Source organism: Salvia splendens, chromosome 12 (genome assembly GCF_004379255.2).
Source record: "Salvia splendens isolate huo1 chromosome 12, SspV2, whole genome shotgun sequence".
In the NCBI taxonomy this organism is placed as follows: Eukaryota; Viridiplantae; Streptophyta; class Magnoliopsida; order Lamiales; family Lamiaceae; genus Salvia; species Salvia splendens.
In genome coordinates, this window is record NC_056043.1 from 19,053,027 (window position 1) to 19,070,185 (window position 17,159).

At 37.9% G+C, this 17,159-nt stretch overlaps 2 protein-coding genes across 2 annotated transcripts; one reads left to right on the forward strand and one right to left on the reverse strand.

Moving 5' to 3' along the window:
* The first annotated feature begins 5,042 nt into the window (after positions 1 to 5,042).
* LOC121759175 (probable mitochondrial saccharopine dehydrogenase-like oxidoreductase At5g39410) lies at positions 5,043 to 7,570 on the forward strand. Its single transcript, XM_042154678.1, has 2 exons — positions 5,043 to 5,775; positions 6,657 to 7,570. Exons 1-2 carry the CDS (start codon positions 5,119 to 5,121, stop codon positions 7,347 to 7,349), a joined length of 1,350 nt encoding a protein of 449 aa, XP_042010612.1. The 5' UTR covers positions 5,043 to 5,118; the 3' UTR covers positions 7,350 to 7,570.
* Positions 7,571 to 8,375: 805 nt separating this feature from the next.
* LOC121757663 (UDP-glycosyltransferase CGT-like) lies at positions 8,376 to 14,918 on the reverse strand. Its single transcript, XM_042153175.1, has 3 exons — positions 14,820 to 14,918; positions 14,187 to 14,427; positions 8,376 to 9,685 (listed from the first exon to the last, which is right to left on the reverse strand). Exons 1-3 carry the CDS (start codon positions 14,916 to 14,918, stop codon positions 8,376 to 8,378), a joined length of 1,650 nt encoding a protein of 549 aa, XP_042009109.1.
* Positions 14,919 to 17,159: the final 2,241 nt, after the last annotated feature.

The following is a 17,159-nucleotide window of genomic DNA, read 5'->3' on the forward strand; positions in this document are numbered from 1 at the left end:
CACATAAATCAACACAATGAATCAAGTAAATAAATAAGATGCATGCACCCTAATTAAAATCATTTATCTCGTGTCTCGGTTTCGATTATTCGGCGGCCGCCGAAAGGACCTCCATTGGCTCCTCGTATTTCCACCACGATGTCAGAATAAATTCCCAAAAGTTATACAAGTGCATAACTAAATTATCACAACTATTTCCCTTCGCAATTATATTTATTTCGTACTTTGAATTATTCCGAGAATTAAATAAATAATTCCCCACGATTAAATTATCGGACCAAGGATTTAATTAATCTGGCCTAAAATAATTATTTACTTAGCCCACCTTAGTTCTCCACTTTAATTTGTGAGGCCCAACAAAAAGTAGCCCAACATTATCTCCTCTTCACCATCGGTATTCCATCTCTTCCTCCTTCATTTTAATTCAGCCCAAAATTAGGGAATTTCCCCAAATCAAAGATCCCCTGATTTCGTCGCCTTCCCCCAACCTCACAACACCAGAATCGACGGCCAACTCCCCTCCGCCGCTCACTGTACTCCGGCGACATAGGTGTCGTCCGATTCCTTCCGTCCGCGACCTACACCACAACTCGATCCTCCTCTCAAACGCGCACGACACCACCGCTGCTGTTCCTCGGCGGACTTCACCGATGTCGCATGGATTGCCGTTCAGCCGCTGCTGCCGTCACCGTGTTCTCCCAGGCGAGTAGTCATCGATTCTGAATTAGAGGGTGCTGCCTTCGTCGCACAGTAGGCATCACTGCCGTCGGGCTCCTCTGCCGCAACCGGCGCTGCCATCGGTCAACCCCTTCTGTGATTCACGCCGCTGCTGAGCAGTCTCATCGCTGAAGGTTGCTGTCGATGCTCGAACAGTCCCCGAACAGCTCCGAAACAACCCCTAACCAGCCCTGATTAAACCCGAAAGATAAAGTCTATTACAACGTTATGTTTCTTCGTATTTTCCGATCAATCACAGCGGGTGTTCGATTGTGATATTCGTTTTGTCATGTTCGTTTGATTGAATTATGTTTGGTTGTTGATTTGGTTTCGAACATATTTTTTTTAGAAAAAGATTGAAGCTTTGACTATTGATGTTTTACTAAAACAATCTCAGCCGTGTTCTCCGAAATCCATGACTGAACTATATGATTATGAACAAGAATTTCATGGAGAAAAAGAAACGTGGGACATGAGTATACCTCTAGTTTCAAGGAATAAATTTGTGGCGCAAAATCTGGAAACTCACGGCTGCCCGACTCCTTTTTCTATCTCAGAATTTGGAGGAAAGGTAAAAATTTGTGGAATGGTTTGGGTGTATATATTCACATATAAATTGTAGATTTGAAACTAATATGGAGTAGTTGAGATATATAATAATTCTGTGGAGATTTGGTTTGTTGGAGAGATATTAGGGAGTAGAGATATAGGGAAATCGTTTGGTGATGGGGTTTGGAAAAATATATTTGACCAAGTAGTTGACTATAAAATTGAAATAAATAATTGATTTTTTTTCTTTTTTTTTTTGTTTTTACGGGGTGTTACAGTAATAGAGTGTTGAAAAAACTTACCTAGTGGTGAGGTTAAGTCTTTGACTTTTAATGATACCTAAAGGATCTCGTTGAGATGAAGTTCTCAAAGCGACCGAGTATGGCAAGATACTTAACGAGGAATCACCTATATAAGTGTGAAGTGGGGCCGTTTCAAACAATACACTTATGAATCCAAAGTGGTGTCCAAGGCCTGAAATGGACACAAAACGTGAGAACGGATGAGGTTGAGGTGTTTAACTGTTTAACATCATTGTCTCGGTGCACGCCGTGGAGGAATAGTTCAAAGCGCTACTAGTCCGCCTGTGTATCCGATGGTGTTGACTATGGATGGTTCAAAGTCAAAAACTACATATCCTTATGCTTACATACCTCTTGAGGGTTGAGCTTGTGTCTGCATACATATGTATTTGGCAATTTCCACTCATGTGGGGGATTGTTGGAATCGTGCTTGGTCAAACGACTTTGACTAATAATAAATGTTACAAGACATTTAATTTTATGAAATTAAATGCAATAGCGACGATCTACGTTCCGAGTAGATGACAGTAGTGTATTCATTTTCTCAAATCCGATTCCCGGTGAGTGAGGAATAATATATTAAGTTGGTCACAATAAAGCTAAAAATGAGCTATGGAAAAACTAAGGGATTAATTAACTAAGTGTTAATTATTCCATATCGGGGATGATAAACTTCTTTGATGAATTATTTAATAAGATGAATTATTATGTGTAATAATTATCGTGGAATAAGACGGGTGTCAGAGCCCACGCACGCACACGCGCGCGCCGCCGCCCGCCCGCGAGCCGCGCACCTCGCACCGTGCACCGTAACCCGTGCCCCGTGCACCGAGTGTCGGGTGCCTCAACAAAAGGTCCCCGCTGGACCCTGACGCATAACGGGAGACAAAAGGTCCCCCGATAGAACCCGACGGTCCATGGTGTATCCCGTCGTGTAGCATGTCCAGGTGCGTCGTGTCTCTTCAGCTCCCAATGGCTAGTGCACCAGTCAATAACCCCGGCGGTTACAGTCAAGCCATCATGGCACATATAATGGCTGTTGACTCCATCAATGCCCCTGCGGGTGGACTTGGCATATAAATAGGCATGCATCCATTGCATTCTGTATAGAACATACACAAGCATTCTTGCATACACGCTCTCTCCCTCTCTGCATAATCTTCCCGTCGAAGCTCTGCCCCCGCCTTACTCCCGTTCGCCGGAGCTCTGCTGCTAGCGGTGCTGCCACTTCAGAGACGAAACCGTTTTATCTTTGGGGATGACACGCCGAACCGAGAGCACTACCAGGGCGTATCTCGTCTTGCAGGAAGAGTACTCCTCGACTCGGCTTACCGCTTTCCACAGATTTTTCCGTGTAATTTTCAGTTGTTTCTGTGTAATCTTCATTATTTTATTTTCCGTGTAATTTTCACCCAGTAAGTTTGTGTCTCCTTTTCTAACATGATCATCGTCGGAATTGAGCTTCAGAGCTATGCCGACCCGAGAGGACACGATGTTGCGATGCTGAAAGACTAAATTGGAAGAGAAGTGAGATGAGAAGAGGCACTCCAGTTCTTAAAAATATTTTTGCATTAGGATACAAAGTATAAACTTTGCCAATAAGATAATTGCATATTGATGAGTTAATTACTCCATCTGTTCCCTTATAGTTGGGGTGAAACTTTTTGGCACGAAGTTTAAGAAAGAGTTTTTGAGTGTGTTAAATAAATAAATAAAAAGTAAGAAAGAAAAAAAGTAGGGAGAATAAAGTAGAAAGTGCATAGAGTAAATAGAATAAAGTAAGAGAGAGTAAAGTAAGAGAGAGAAAAAAAATTACGTATGAAAATGACTTAACTACGAGGGGATTTCCCAAAATAGAAAAATGACTGAACGATGAAATGGAGATTTTATTTACTTATTATCGCATAAAATATCTATAATTTATAGAGAGATATATTTAAAATATTAATAATACAATATAGATGTAGGGCGATGCAACGTAATGCCAACAAATCCTGGATTTCTCTCTCTAAACAAACCATGATTTTATTAATCATTCGTTATTGAAATTGCATAATTATTGAAAAATATCCGGTACTTTACTTTGAAATTTTTTTTAACTTATTTTAGATATATTAGTTATACACAAATATGACCTTAATAATCCTATTAACTTCTCCAATTATATACTACCACCGTTTTTAAAAAATAAAAGTTTTTGAAATGACACAAGTTGTATACACTAATTGGTAAATTAAGAGAGATATAGAAAGAAAAAGTAATTAAAATATTGTTAAGCGAGAATGAGTCTCACTTCATTAGAGAGAAAAAAATATTTCTTAAAATATAAAGTTTTTATTTTTGATAGATGTACCAAAATGGAAATAGTTTCTATTTTAAAAAAAACGGGGATATATTGTTTTTGAATCCGTGGTGTCATGACTTAATAAAATTTATTCGAGAATCGTTTAACTGCAATAGGAATCAATTTGTCCTAATTCAAGTTGCAATTTTAAATATCAACTAAATTACAAATGACAGTTAAAATATGTTTAGTGAGAATGATATGTAAAATATAATATTAATATTTTGTTCAACACCAAAAAGTATTTGTATGAAAGATATTAACGCAATAATTGACATATTCTATTTAATTATAAAAAAAAGACTTTTATTAGCAATTAATTATGAATAACATTTATTTGGATTTAATTATACTTCATCTGTCCCATAAAAATTTGATAGATATAAATGGTATGGATTTTAATTCACAATTAGTAAAATATGAAAAATAATAAAAATTAAAGTATTGTTAGTGGAGAATGAGTCTCACCTTATCAGAGAGAAAAAGTTTCTTAAATTAGAAAATTTATAGTAGTAATTTTTAGGGATGAACTAAAATAAAAATAGTTTATATATTTTTGTTGGTATTTATATTCAAATATCTTTTTATATACATTTAACTTTTTTCACATTTATTAATATTTTGATATGTCTAACCAAATTATTGCTCATTTTTACGACAATCAATTTAATAGTGGTTTATTTTGAATTACTTAGTCGTCTACGTAATTGTAATTATATAGTTATCCCTCCGTTCTATAATATATGGTACATTTGGGGAATGACACGGGATTATAAATGATGTTGTTTTGTGTGTTAAGTAGAGAAATAAAATAATATATTTATTAATGTGAGAGAGAACTTTTTCTAAGAAAAGAAATGTTACATTTTTTCTGGGACAAACTAAAAATGAAGGTACGACATCTATTATAGGACGGATGGAGTACTACTGTAGTGTTTTAAAGTGTTCTAATCATAGCATTAATTTTTTTATAATTTTAAAGTTAATGTAATGATATTATTTTTTATTTTTAATAATTTTATTACAAATGTTTAATCAGTGAAAATTATATGGCCCGTGATGATAGTAGTTCACAAATAAAGAAGGATATTTATGTAAAATACAGATGAACTAATTTATCTGTTATAACCCATATAATCCGGCAGCCGTTACACGCATTCACGCATTTCAACTATACCCACTAAAATCCGATTGAATCTGGTGAAAATGGCGGCCTTGAAACCCTACGACATCGTGATCTTCGGAGCCTCCGGTTTCACCGGGAAATACGTAGTCCGAGAAGCCCTCAAATTCCTCAACGCTCCCAACTCTCCCCTCAAATCCCTCGCCCTCGCCGGCCGCAGTCCGTCTCGCCTCTCAGAGTCTCTCAAATGGGCCGCCGCCCCCAATCCTACGCCGAACATCCCTCTCCTCACCGCCGACACCTCAGACCCGGCCTCTCTCTCCCGCCTCGCCTCGCAATCGAGGATCATCCTCGACTGCGTGGGCCCATTCCGCCTCTACGGGCAGCCCGTCGTGGCGGCCTGCGTGGATTCCGGCTGCGACTACTTGGACATCTGCGGCGAGCCCGATTTCATGGAGAGGATGGAGGCGTCCTACCACGACAAGGCGGTGGATAATGGGTCGCTGGTGATCTCGGCTTGTGGCTTCGACTCCGTGCCGGCGGAGATCGGGCTCATTTTTCACTCCAAACAGTGGGGAGGCCTCTCTGCGCCGAACCGGGTGGAGGCGTATCTGAGTCTGGAGTCGGATAAGAGGATTGTGGGAAATTTTGGGACCTACGAATCGGCGGTTCTTGGAGTGGCTAATGCTGATAAGCTGGTGGAGTTGCGCCGCTCCAGACCTAGAAGGCCGCGCCCCACTGTATGCTACCACTCTTCTTGTTTGTCGGCACTATAAATTAGTTCGATATTGATCATAACTGTGATATATGAAGGTCATTTTTTTAGGTCATGATATTAAGCACATTCGTATTTTATAAAATGACCTAAAACAAACTATCCAATATATGATCATCTTGAAATTGAAATTCAAATTGATAATAGGTCATAGCTGAGTAGGGAAAATATTTATCTACATGGATACTTCATCATTCCCCTATTAGTATTAGATGGAGTTCCTCAGCGAATCCTTGTTTTTGATGTGCAAGAAATCATTTGCAGAGTTTAGGAATGGTTTATTATAGCTGTGGTCTGATCTTTGAAATGTATTTTCCCAATAGTAGAACTAAACTTGAATTGTCTGATTGTATTTGTAAATTGGGGAAAAAGGGATTTCATGGCGAAGATGAGAAATACTGTGTTGACTATGTTGAATGATTTAAGTCAATGCAAAGACTATATTGGATCATCTTGAATTGAAATTGATAATAAGTGAAATATTGTAGGTCTTAGAATATAAGCGAATAGGGCAAAAGTATATATGTACATGTATCAGTATACTTCATCAATGCACTATTACTATTAGATGGAGTTCGTCAATGCACACAAGGGTTCCTCAACGAATAGTTGCTTCTGATGTGCAAGAAATCATTTGTAGAGTTTAGGAATATTCAGTTTATTATACCAGTGATCTAATCTGTGAAATGTATTTTCTAGAGTTGAAACTAAACTTGAATTTCAGACTGTAGATTTTAGTAATGGAGTATTATCGTATGCTTTATCTGAACCATTTATATCCTTTCCTAATGTCAAGTGTGGGGCTGGGGCTTGAATCTCAAACTCAAATCTAATCTTGAATCTCAGATTCCTGGAACTACACCTTCCAAGGGCTCCATCATTGAGAACCAGAAGCAGTTGGGCCTCTGGGCTTTACGCCTGCCATCAGCGGACTCTGTTGTTGTTCGAAGAACACAGGCTATGTTGACTGAAAACCCCCATGGTTTACCCGGTGTAAACGAGAGTGTTGAGCATGTGAAAAAGAGGGAGGAGTTCTGGTCATCCACAAAGCCAGCCCATTTTGGTGTGAAATTAGGCTCAAAGTCATTGCTCGGCTTGTTTCCTGTGATCACACTCGGTGTGTTCTTGGGGCTCTTGAGCAAGAGTAGAGTTGGGAGATGGCTTCTGCTCAAGTTTCCCTCTTTCTTCAGCGTCGGATGGTTCAGGAAGAAGGGGCCTTCGGAGGAGGAAGTGGCCAGTGCTACCTTCAAGATGTGGTTTGTGGGACAAGGGTATTCAGATAGCAGTCTAGCTTCGCAGGGTGACAAGAAGCCTGATACTGAAGTGGTAACGAGGGTGATGGGACCTGAGATTGGATATCTGACGACCCCAATCGTGCTACTTCAGTGTGCTCTTGTGCTGCTGGATGGCCGCGATAATCTGCCTAAAGGTGGAGTTTATACGCCTGGGATTGTATTCGGCCCAACAGACCTTGAGCAGCGCCTGCAGGACAATGGGATATCATTCGATTTCATCTCAAAGAAAGCGCTTTCTTCCTGAAGCTTGGCTGCCTTGTGTACGGTTTGACATTTTACATTAAATGCTGCAATAAAAGAATACTTCTTGAAATTCTGTCTGGAAATCTATCACCAAGTGCATATCATGTGATTTGGATTGTTGATATTTCTTGCTTTTTCAAGAAAAAATGAAATGTATAGACATGAATATGCTTACTATCAATCACCCTAAAATGAATGCAACTCTTTTGATTGCACTTAAAATGCTCTGTTTTTCTTTAATTATTACAGACTTCTTAATTGTTTCAACTAACATACTTAAGATGACAGCATCTATTCTCTGTGTTAAGTTAGTTAAACGATGTTGTTTATGCAAAATTCTTCAAATTTCATGAAAAAAATTCAATCTTTTTATCTATTATTCGTTCAATTTTCACAAGTGCTATGATCACAAATAATAGAGGACCATATGAAAAATTAAAGAGGTTGAAGGGGAAGAGCAGCTGCGAAGTTCAAGGTAAAGGCTAAATAGGATTGATTGAACTTTATAACATTCAATCATGAAAATTGTGTGAGTATTGTAGATCATGGAGAGTCTCGGGATTCTCCTTGAGTGTTACTTTTTTGTATCTTAAATTCCATTCACTATCAATACAATTCCTGTTCTTCTCTCCCAGTCTTCATCTTTGAGTCTATCAACTGTGATTACGTTCTCCTATCCTTCTTGATTGATCTGTTATGGAACATCGTAGTTCATCTTCGCTGTCAGTCTTCATCGTCGTTGCTTCTTTCATGGTTCCAGAGAAAGAGTGCAACAACATGATTTCATATGGAGTGCACACAGAGAAATGTTTAATGACATGTAAGACGTATTTCTAGTGAAAAAATTTAGCATCTTTGTTATTGGGAAATGGTTAAATACGTTGTTCTAATTGACAATGTCATATTGTAATTACAAATTCATCCAAAAGCATCACCAGTTAAACAAAAGTTGTTGTTAAATAAATTTATGACAAGTATTACAACTAATAGGATATATTTAGTTTGTACTATAAATTTATCTTCTTATCTAGTTGTTGCTGCTAGTAAACATCTGCATGACTTTGTCAAAAGCCTTTTGAGAGCTACCACCAATCTCATAGGCTTCCCTGGCTCTCTCCCTCGCAATCATAGCTGCCTTGTTGATGTCCAAGTCTTCCATCGTCTGCCTAACCACTCGGCCAATCTCGTCCCTGTCGACCACCTCTTCCCCTCGGCTGTTCCACTCCTTCATCCAGATTCCCAAATCAGTCTTTTCTACAGCTTCCGCATTCATCATCTGATCACCATGTTGCGGCCATGCCAACACCGGAACCCCTTCCCAAGCGGCCTGCATAATCGACTTCCATTCACATTGATTCACAAACACACCAATGGCAGGGTCAGTTAGAACCCTCTCTTGATCCACTCCCCCTTTCACTATCATCCCGTTGTCACGTCTCTCAAAGCAAGCCGTGCCTTGAGCGATCACCCAGAGGTAATGATATCCACATATCTCTAACCCTTTTCGCAGCTCTCTCATCTGATCTTCTGAGATTACTTCTTGGCTTCCAAAGTTGATATACACAACAGATTTGGCAGGTTTTTCGCTCAACCATGTAAGAAAATGCTGATGGCCTCCGAGTTTCTGGTAAGGTTGTAGCGGGCCGATAGGGAAAAGTGGTGGCTGGCTTCTGTTGAGGGCTGCCAGAGTCTCTTGTTCAAACCAGTCGAACGTGTTGAAGAGGATGCCTCTCACTCTGGAGAGTGCTCGAGCATTTGGGACAAGGTATTCTGTTAGCAAATGATTTGTTGATGATTTTTTTAGCCAAGCAGCAGGAATGTTGGCTTTCGGTATTGATGGCATTCCCTGCACTTCAATCTCTTCCGCAGAATCGCTGAACACGTTAGGGTCTTGAGACAGCAGGCGTGGTACGGCTAAAAACTTTACTGAGGTGGTGGAAACCACCAAGAGAGGAATGTTGAGATCAGCGGAGATTTGAGAAAGCGTGGCTGCTATAGCGAAGTCTGAGAATACAGCGGAAGCTCGTAGAGAAGCTAGAATCGGGGTTAGTTGATAGAGAGAACGATTGGTGGTTGCTACGTGTGCTATAAATGGATCATCACTGATGGTGGTGGCGACGTCAGTATCTGCTAGCATATCTACATCAAGAAGCTCCACACCTGGCTGGCTGGCGAAGTCAGAATCAACGGGATGAGGTTGAACGTTGATGAAGGTGACTCTGCAGCTGCGTGGAGCTGCCATCGCTGCAGCGAGTCGGAAGAATGTAGCTGGATTTCCGATGCCACTGGGAAGGAAAACTAGGTGAGGAGGCTGAGGCTTTTCTTTCATGTTTGGAACTGACATTTTCAAATTTTGAATCATGTATAGTGGTTGTTATTTGTTCATAAATGGATTGGTCTCTACGTCGACATCTTGTTGGTTTGTTGTTGAAATAGGAATCTGCTTCATTGTTTTTCCATGCAGACATCATCTTGTGTAGTTTATCTTGGTCACGACTCATCTTTGTGGGGAAGAAGATTTTTTTGTAGAATTTATGTCGATGTCTCGTGTTATTTATGATATAATTTTGAATTATTGATGGTCCCGACTTATATCGGATATAATCATAATCATTAACATTAACAATAATAAAGATATTTGCTGATAAATTAATTTTTTTTACTTAAACTAAAAATATTCTAGTATAAAATATAGGACCAAAAAACGGAGTGATCAATTGCTAACTAATTAGCAATCACAAATTAAGACCAAATTTTAGCATTAGATTAGGAGATCTAAGTGGTTGAAATAATGTCACATGAATTATATTTTAAATTAAAAAAATTATTAAATAAATTTAAAGGGTATTAATGTCAATTCTCTATCAACAAAATCATCTTAAAACTTTAAATTTACATAATTCTCTCGATTTAAATTATTTTTTCGCAAAAAAATATATCAAATTAAAGATAATTTTATAAGGATTCCAACGAGATCCCAATTGCATATGTTCCGACGATGTTCGGGTGATGAAATTTGATAAATTATATTTCAATTTTCGTACGTGTTGATAAGTAGATTTTATCAACAAATGCAAAAAAATCTCAATATAGTGTATGCAAAATCTCAATATAATGTAGGTAAAATATCAATAAAACTGTGTTGATATTTTCTTGTATTTGTGTTGATATTCTCAAGTCATATTGTTGATATTTGTAATACACTATGTTGATATATAAAAAATACCCACGAAAATTACCCTTTTGTTAATATTTTGTCTATTATTTATTGAAATTTGTGAGCTTTAATCTCATCCATTCATTTCAAAATCTAAGGGTGTAGATTTAGTCATAGTTTTGGATTATGGTGTTATAAGCATTAGAAGATGACTCATCTGTTATAATTATAAATATTTATCACTATAATGAGTTTATTAAATTTACTATAATTGTAAATTTTTTTGTCATAATTACTCCCTCCGTCCCATAAAAATATATGCGTTTGAAATGATACGAGAATTAATGCACAATTTGTACAGAAGGAAGAGAATGAAGAAGACTAATTAGAGTAGTGTTGGTGGATAGTGAAATCCATATTATTATTAGTGTTTAATGATGAGCCTTAGTTGTATAAGTTGTAAGTAAATTAATGTACATGGATAATGAGCTAGGGACAACATTTCTTAAATAAAAATGCTCATATTGTTATGAGACCGACGTAAATTGAAAGTGCACCTAATTTTATGGGACTAATGAAGTATTATGATTATGTCATTATAAATTTATTTAAATACTATAAAATTTTTATTTCTGTTTATACTTAATTAACATGAATATAGATAACATTTTATTCTTTTGATTAAAATATTTATTTCGAATTCTTAAAAAGTATTTTTGGAATAGAAATGGAAAATAAAAGAAAGATAGTTAAATCCATATTATTGGATAAAAAATCTCTTCACTTATCCAAATTTGTTAATAGTATTTTTGTTATTTTTCTCTAAAGTTCCCTTTTTGTACATGTAATCTCAAACGGTACTCTAGTTAATTAAAGAAGAAACAATATCATAACACAAAAATTAAATTAAGAAATAGTACTCTCTTCGATCCATAAAATTATGGGCAATGTGTATTGCATAAGAATTAAGATAAAATTGGTAAAGTGAGAGAGAAGAGAAGAATGATATGGTAAAGTGAGAGAGACGGGGAAAATGGTAGTTAAAGTAGTGCTAATGGATAATAAGACCTATATTAATAAATTGATATAACTTTACAAAAATAAAATGCACATATTTTTATGGAACAGACGAAAATGAAAAGTGCACATATTTTTATGGGACGAAAGGACTATCTATTTAATAAATTTTAAAAACATATTATTACAACATAATTAGGCACCGTGAAAGGACTATCTATTTAATAAATTTTAAAAACATATTATTACAACATAATTAGGCACCAAAACGGTTAATCGGGCTATGAAGTTTGGGCTTTAACTAAATTAGTGTCACAAACAACTTAGTGTTCTAAACGCATGGAAAATTAATACTACTGCATAATAACCCTAAAAATTTCTAAACGCATGATTGGTAAAATTAATTATTTTACATTGTGGATTGCATTTATACATATGAAACTACCGTGTAGGTTTTCAAAATTGTATCTAAACTTATTACTCCTACTACATAAATTTAATTTAATTGCAGTGACACCCAAAACTTATAAATTATTCAAAATTCAGCCGAAACCCGTCTTTTATATATATATATAAATAGATATCGTGATATATTTTTCAAGTAACGATGTTATATAGGTATTTATGTCATAATAATGTCATTTATTGGATACATAATGCTTATTATACGGTAATTAGTATAACAATGCATTGGATATTATTAATATAATTGAATATTATTAATATAATTCTGACAATTACTACCGAAATTAAATTGATTGAATATAGAAGGTAATCTAAATGCTAATTATAAGTAATTTAATATTTTAAACATGACAGTTATTGAAATTCAATGGGTTCAAAGTGGTAGGTAGTTTAATAAAAAAATTTAAATTGCATTTACATTCTTGGCATAAAATGATTATTCAAAATGGTCCAAAACTCGTCTTTTATATTAGTATATATAGATAATGTTATATGCAAAGAGATAAAACAACATATTACTCGTTCTGCGTACGAAATAATATTCATATTTATCATTTCGATCTGTCCACTAACTCATAACACTCACTATTTATTGGAGTATAAAACAAATTTATACAACTGGAACCTCCATTCTACTAATTTTATCTACTCACTTTCATTTACGTTCCTTAAAACCGGCATCAAGTCGAAGTAAAACTTTAAACTATGAAAGGAGGGAGTACTATATTCTTAAACAATATGCCCTAATTTACTTTATTCTATTTTCACCACCGTATTTTATCTTTCCTCCACCGTCTCTCTCTGGAATTTCTTTCGGTATTCAAAATCTGTAGGCTAAACAACAAACCAACCACACTCATTGGCTCAACCCCTATTATTCTTTACTAGTGGTCACCAAACTATCACACGTCGGTTCTTCACTAATGGTGCATCTTCTTCTTCTTTTTGACGTGTGGAGGCTGATACGAGCATATCTTCAATAATATCTCCATATCTCTATTATTTAGTTAATTAATGATTTACCATATCATTTCATATATGCTTAGGATTATTTCTTGTTCATTAAGTTATGATATATTATTATAAATAGGGACATTGTTATTCATTTGAATCATTCAATAAATATCAAATTATCTAATTTTCCTTTTAAGCTTTTTTCGCACTTATTTTTTATATCAGTTCTCAGTTCTCGGTTGATCGACAGACTTTGTTTCCGCGACCTCCTTTCTTTGTTCTACTTGTTAAGGGATTTACCCTTAACAAAGGCACTTAGTCAGAATGATGCTCATTGTATTCGCTATGTCTGACTCTATTGACCTTCGCTTCCCTCGCTTCTTGGCGAACAATTTCAATACTTAGATAAGGTTTTTTATTTTTTTATGTCGGGCTTTGGTTTTTATCCATAATCTTCACAAAGCAGTGTGATATTTATAGAAGAAGTGGCTGATGACAGTTGCTATTGTACCAACTTTTTGCACTCCATAAGTAACGAAGTAAAATGACTACAATTTTTAAAATATGAACCAACTCTATCAGTTTTTCATATTGCTCAATTGTAACTTTTGATGCTTCAACTGCACTTGTTATGCTAAATATCATTATTGTGTACGTTGTTTTCTGCCAAAAATGTACATAAACTAGCATTTTGATTAACTTTAAATATGCAATTTAATATTTTAAGTAGTGGAGAACCATTGAGGTTCGTCGCCGGACTACTAAAAAGGTGTCACTTTCTCTTCATCACGTTTTGGCTATGGAAGGTTACATCATTGACTGATTTACTTATTGGCATTAAGAGCCTCCACAATGGGGCGCCTTAAAGTCCACCCTATAGGCCGCTCTATGCTCCGCCACATCAGCATTCTACCCTCCTACCCTTCCACCTGCAGTGGAACGCCCTAAAGTCCGCCCTATAGTTTCATTACTATTTTGTTAATTAATTTTTTATGTTTTCAAATATGTCATGCAAAATTTAAAAAAAATTACAAGAGTTAGAAATAAAAAACAAGTTCACTAAATCCTACATTACTAATCCTTCATTCCCAGCTTGCGGCGCAGATCATCGATCATCCACTTGAGGTATTCGGCTTTGCCCGGGTCCTCGCACTGCATGAGGGCGTGGTGCGTGTCCAACAACGTCCTCCGGTTGGCAGCCGCCACCAACTCCGCGTAGGCATGTCCCGCAGCCAAAGTAGGGACCGCGGTCTGGGGCCTGTGAGGATATCGCCTTCGCCTTGCCCTTGTTCTTTGCAGCGTTGACGCCAATGGGATGTTGGGAGGACATCGGTGTGCCAGAACTCTCATCCTCGTACATCGGCTGGTTCAGGTCCATTGGAGGTGTGCCGCTGTCGCTGCTCATATAATCACCGACGACGGTGTTCTTCGTCCTCTTCGCCGCAGCTGATAGGGGCATAATCCCTCCTTGGAACTTCTGCTTATCCTTCAAGAGGAGCCAAGAATTGTAATACTTGAAATCGTCGTACAATGAAATGTACGACGCAAGCGCTTTATCACGCACATCAGTTAAACTCTCGCCGCTGCCCTACTCCCTCAAGCACTTCTCGTACTCCACCGAGAACAAATTGACCTGCTTCTTCACCTGATCCCAGTGCTTGCGGAGCAGCTCCCTATGGCGCTTGTAGGCGGCCGCAGGCTTGGCCTCGTTGTAGCGATTAGCGATGCGCTCCCAGTACGCGATTTGCTTTTGGTTGTTGGCAAACACCGGGGTCCTCCGAAATATCAATCCAACACCTAACCAAGACGATGGTTTCATCCGGGTTGTAGTTCGTCCTCCTTGGGGCGAACTCTTCATTCTTCTCCGGAGGCGGAAACTTCTGGGCCCTTTGCTTGCTCCGCTTCTTCTTGGTGGCGGAGCCCGAGGCGGCAGCAGCGGTAGGGTGGGGCGTGGGCGCGGGTGGGAGACGGCTCCATGTCTGACAGCCTGTACGAATCCGTAGTGGAATCGGGATCGTACTGGGTGTTGGAGTCAAAAGGTCTGTACCCGGCCACCATGCACCACCATTGAACATCGGACTATTCGGACTTGGGTAATCACCGGGATTCATTTTTAGTGTATGGAAGAGTGAGAATGGAAGAGTGGAGTGAATGGAAGAGTGAAGTTGGAGTGTATATATATAATAAATTTTGAAGAATTAAAAAAAATAAAAAAAGAACATCGTCCGCGGTATCGTCCACGTGACCCGCAGTGGGGCGGACGATACCGCGGACAATGCGTGGTCGAAGCCCTATCGTCCGCGGACAAAGCATAGGGCGCGGACGATGGATGTGCCATCATCCGCATGGCTATCGTCCGCCCCACTGTGGATGCCCTAACATCCCTCACTTCGCTACCTAAATGCCTCTCGATACTCGTCTTAAGATTATTTTAAAATAGTAGAAATCTATTTTCCTTGTTGTATTTAAAGTTACACCTTTCACTTCGTAAATTATTACATTTAGAGCATGATAGTTATCATGAAAAGAAGATAAAATATGATAGTTATAAGATTTTACCTCTCCATTGATGGGGAGGTAAAGATACCTCTTCAAAATGAGAAAATGTATAATTCCTTCTCAAATACCTCTCCCCTTGGAGAATGATTTTTCATGAAAAAAAGATAAATATGGTAGTTATATTAGTTTACCTCTCCATATTAAATATAATGCCTTTATAAAATGAGAATATCATTATATCTATTATATTCTGTTTTACATTTTATTCTCATTTCAATTACCACACTAATTAATACTCTCTCTGTCCTCAAATAATATGCACTTTGGGTTCGGCACCAGTTTTAATGCAGAATTGGTAAAGTAAGAGAGATGTAAAGAGAAAAATTAATTAAAGTATTGTTAGTAAGAAATGAGTCTTATCTCATTAGAGAGATTTTTTTTTAAAAATTGGAAAGTACATATTTCTGTGGGACAGAGGAATGATTATTGCATAGAATTTCAAGAAGAAATATCAATCAATAATTTTATGAATTTCTCCTTATGAAAACAATCACCAAGACACAAGAAAACAGAGTTATTTTGAGACAATACAATGTGATTGGTTTATTAGTCTGAAATTGAATTGAGGAGGAGTTCTTGAAGCAAACATTCCTCTCTTGCACGCCACGCCTTTTCCTTGACCTCCTTTGAGTCGACCATCAACGCCTTCAACTTGTCAGCAATCTCCTCCCTTCCGATCAATCTCCCGCCCCCGGCTTCCCATCCCCACTCCCTCTCCCACACTCCCAACCTCGCCCTCTCCACCACCTCCGTGTTCACTCTCTGGTCCCCGTGCGTCGGCCACGCCAGCTCCGTCACCGAATTCCACCCGCAGTGGCTCACAAATCCTCCGATGGCTGGATGAGCCAGAATCCGCTCCTGCTCCACCCATCCCTTCACCTTGTTCCCTTTCACCACCCAAAGAAACTTGCACCCGCTTTCCTCCAGCGCCACCGCCACCTCCCTCATCTGCGCCTTCGACAGCGCCGTTCTGCTCCCGAAGCTCATGTACACCACTGATTCCATGATACAGACCCTGCGCTAGAGCCACAAGCGCCGGTGATAGAGACAACATGAGAGGCGGAGGCGCCGGTAGAGAAGAACATGCCGCCATCGATCGCGACGACCAAGGGACAGAGGAATCGACGGCCACCGGACTTGTTCGGAGATTACGTTCCAAAGTAGTGTTGCGAGTATTACTTTCCTTTTATTTATTTCTTATCTTTGGAATAATTACTTAAGCTGGATAAACTATAAAAATGTTAACAATGAAACTATTAGATTCTGATATTTGTAAAAGGAATGTTGCTCTCTCATCGAATTATGGTACCATGTGTTATTACTATATGGTTATTAAGGACTTAGTTGATTCAAGATAGATTACATGCTTGATAATTGGAAATTGTATTCGCCATTTATAACCCAAAATACAGGAATCCATTTAAGTACTATTCGTTTAATTTGCCAGCAACAGTTCTCCTTATAACTCCAACTCTATCCGGCTATCCCTATTGAGTTCAGTTGGCCAATTTACAAATCTTGCTTGTGAACTGGACATGGTGAATCTAGTTTGATTGTGACTTCTCTGTCCTAATTTTGGGTTTATAACTCTCAATTTTCTTAAATAGATGCTGAACACTACAAGATGATTCTCCAATAGTTTTGAGACTGCATAAAAGA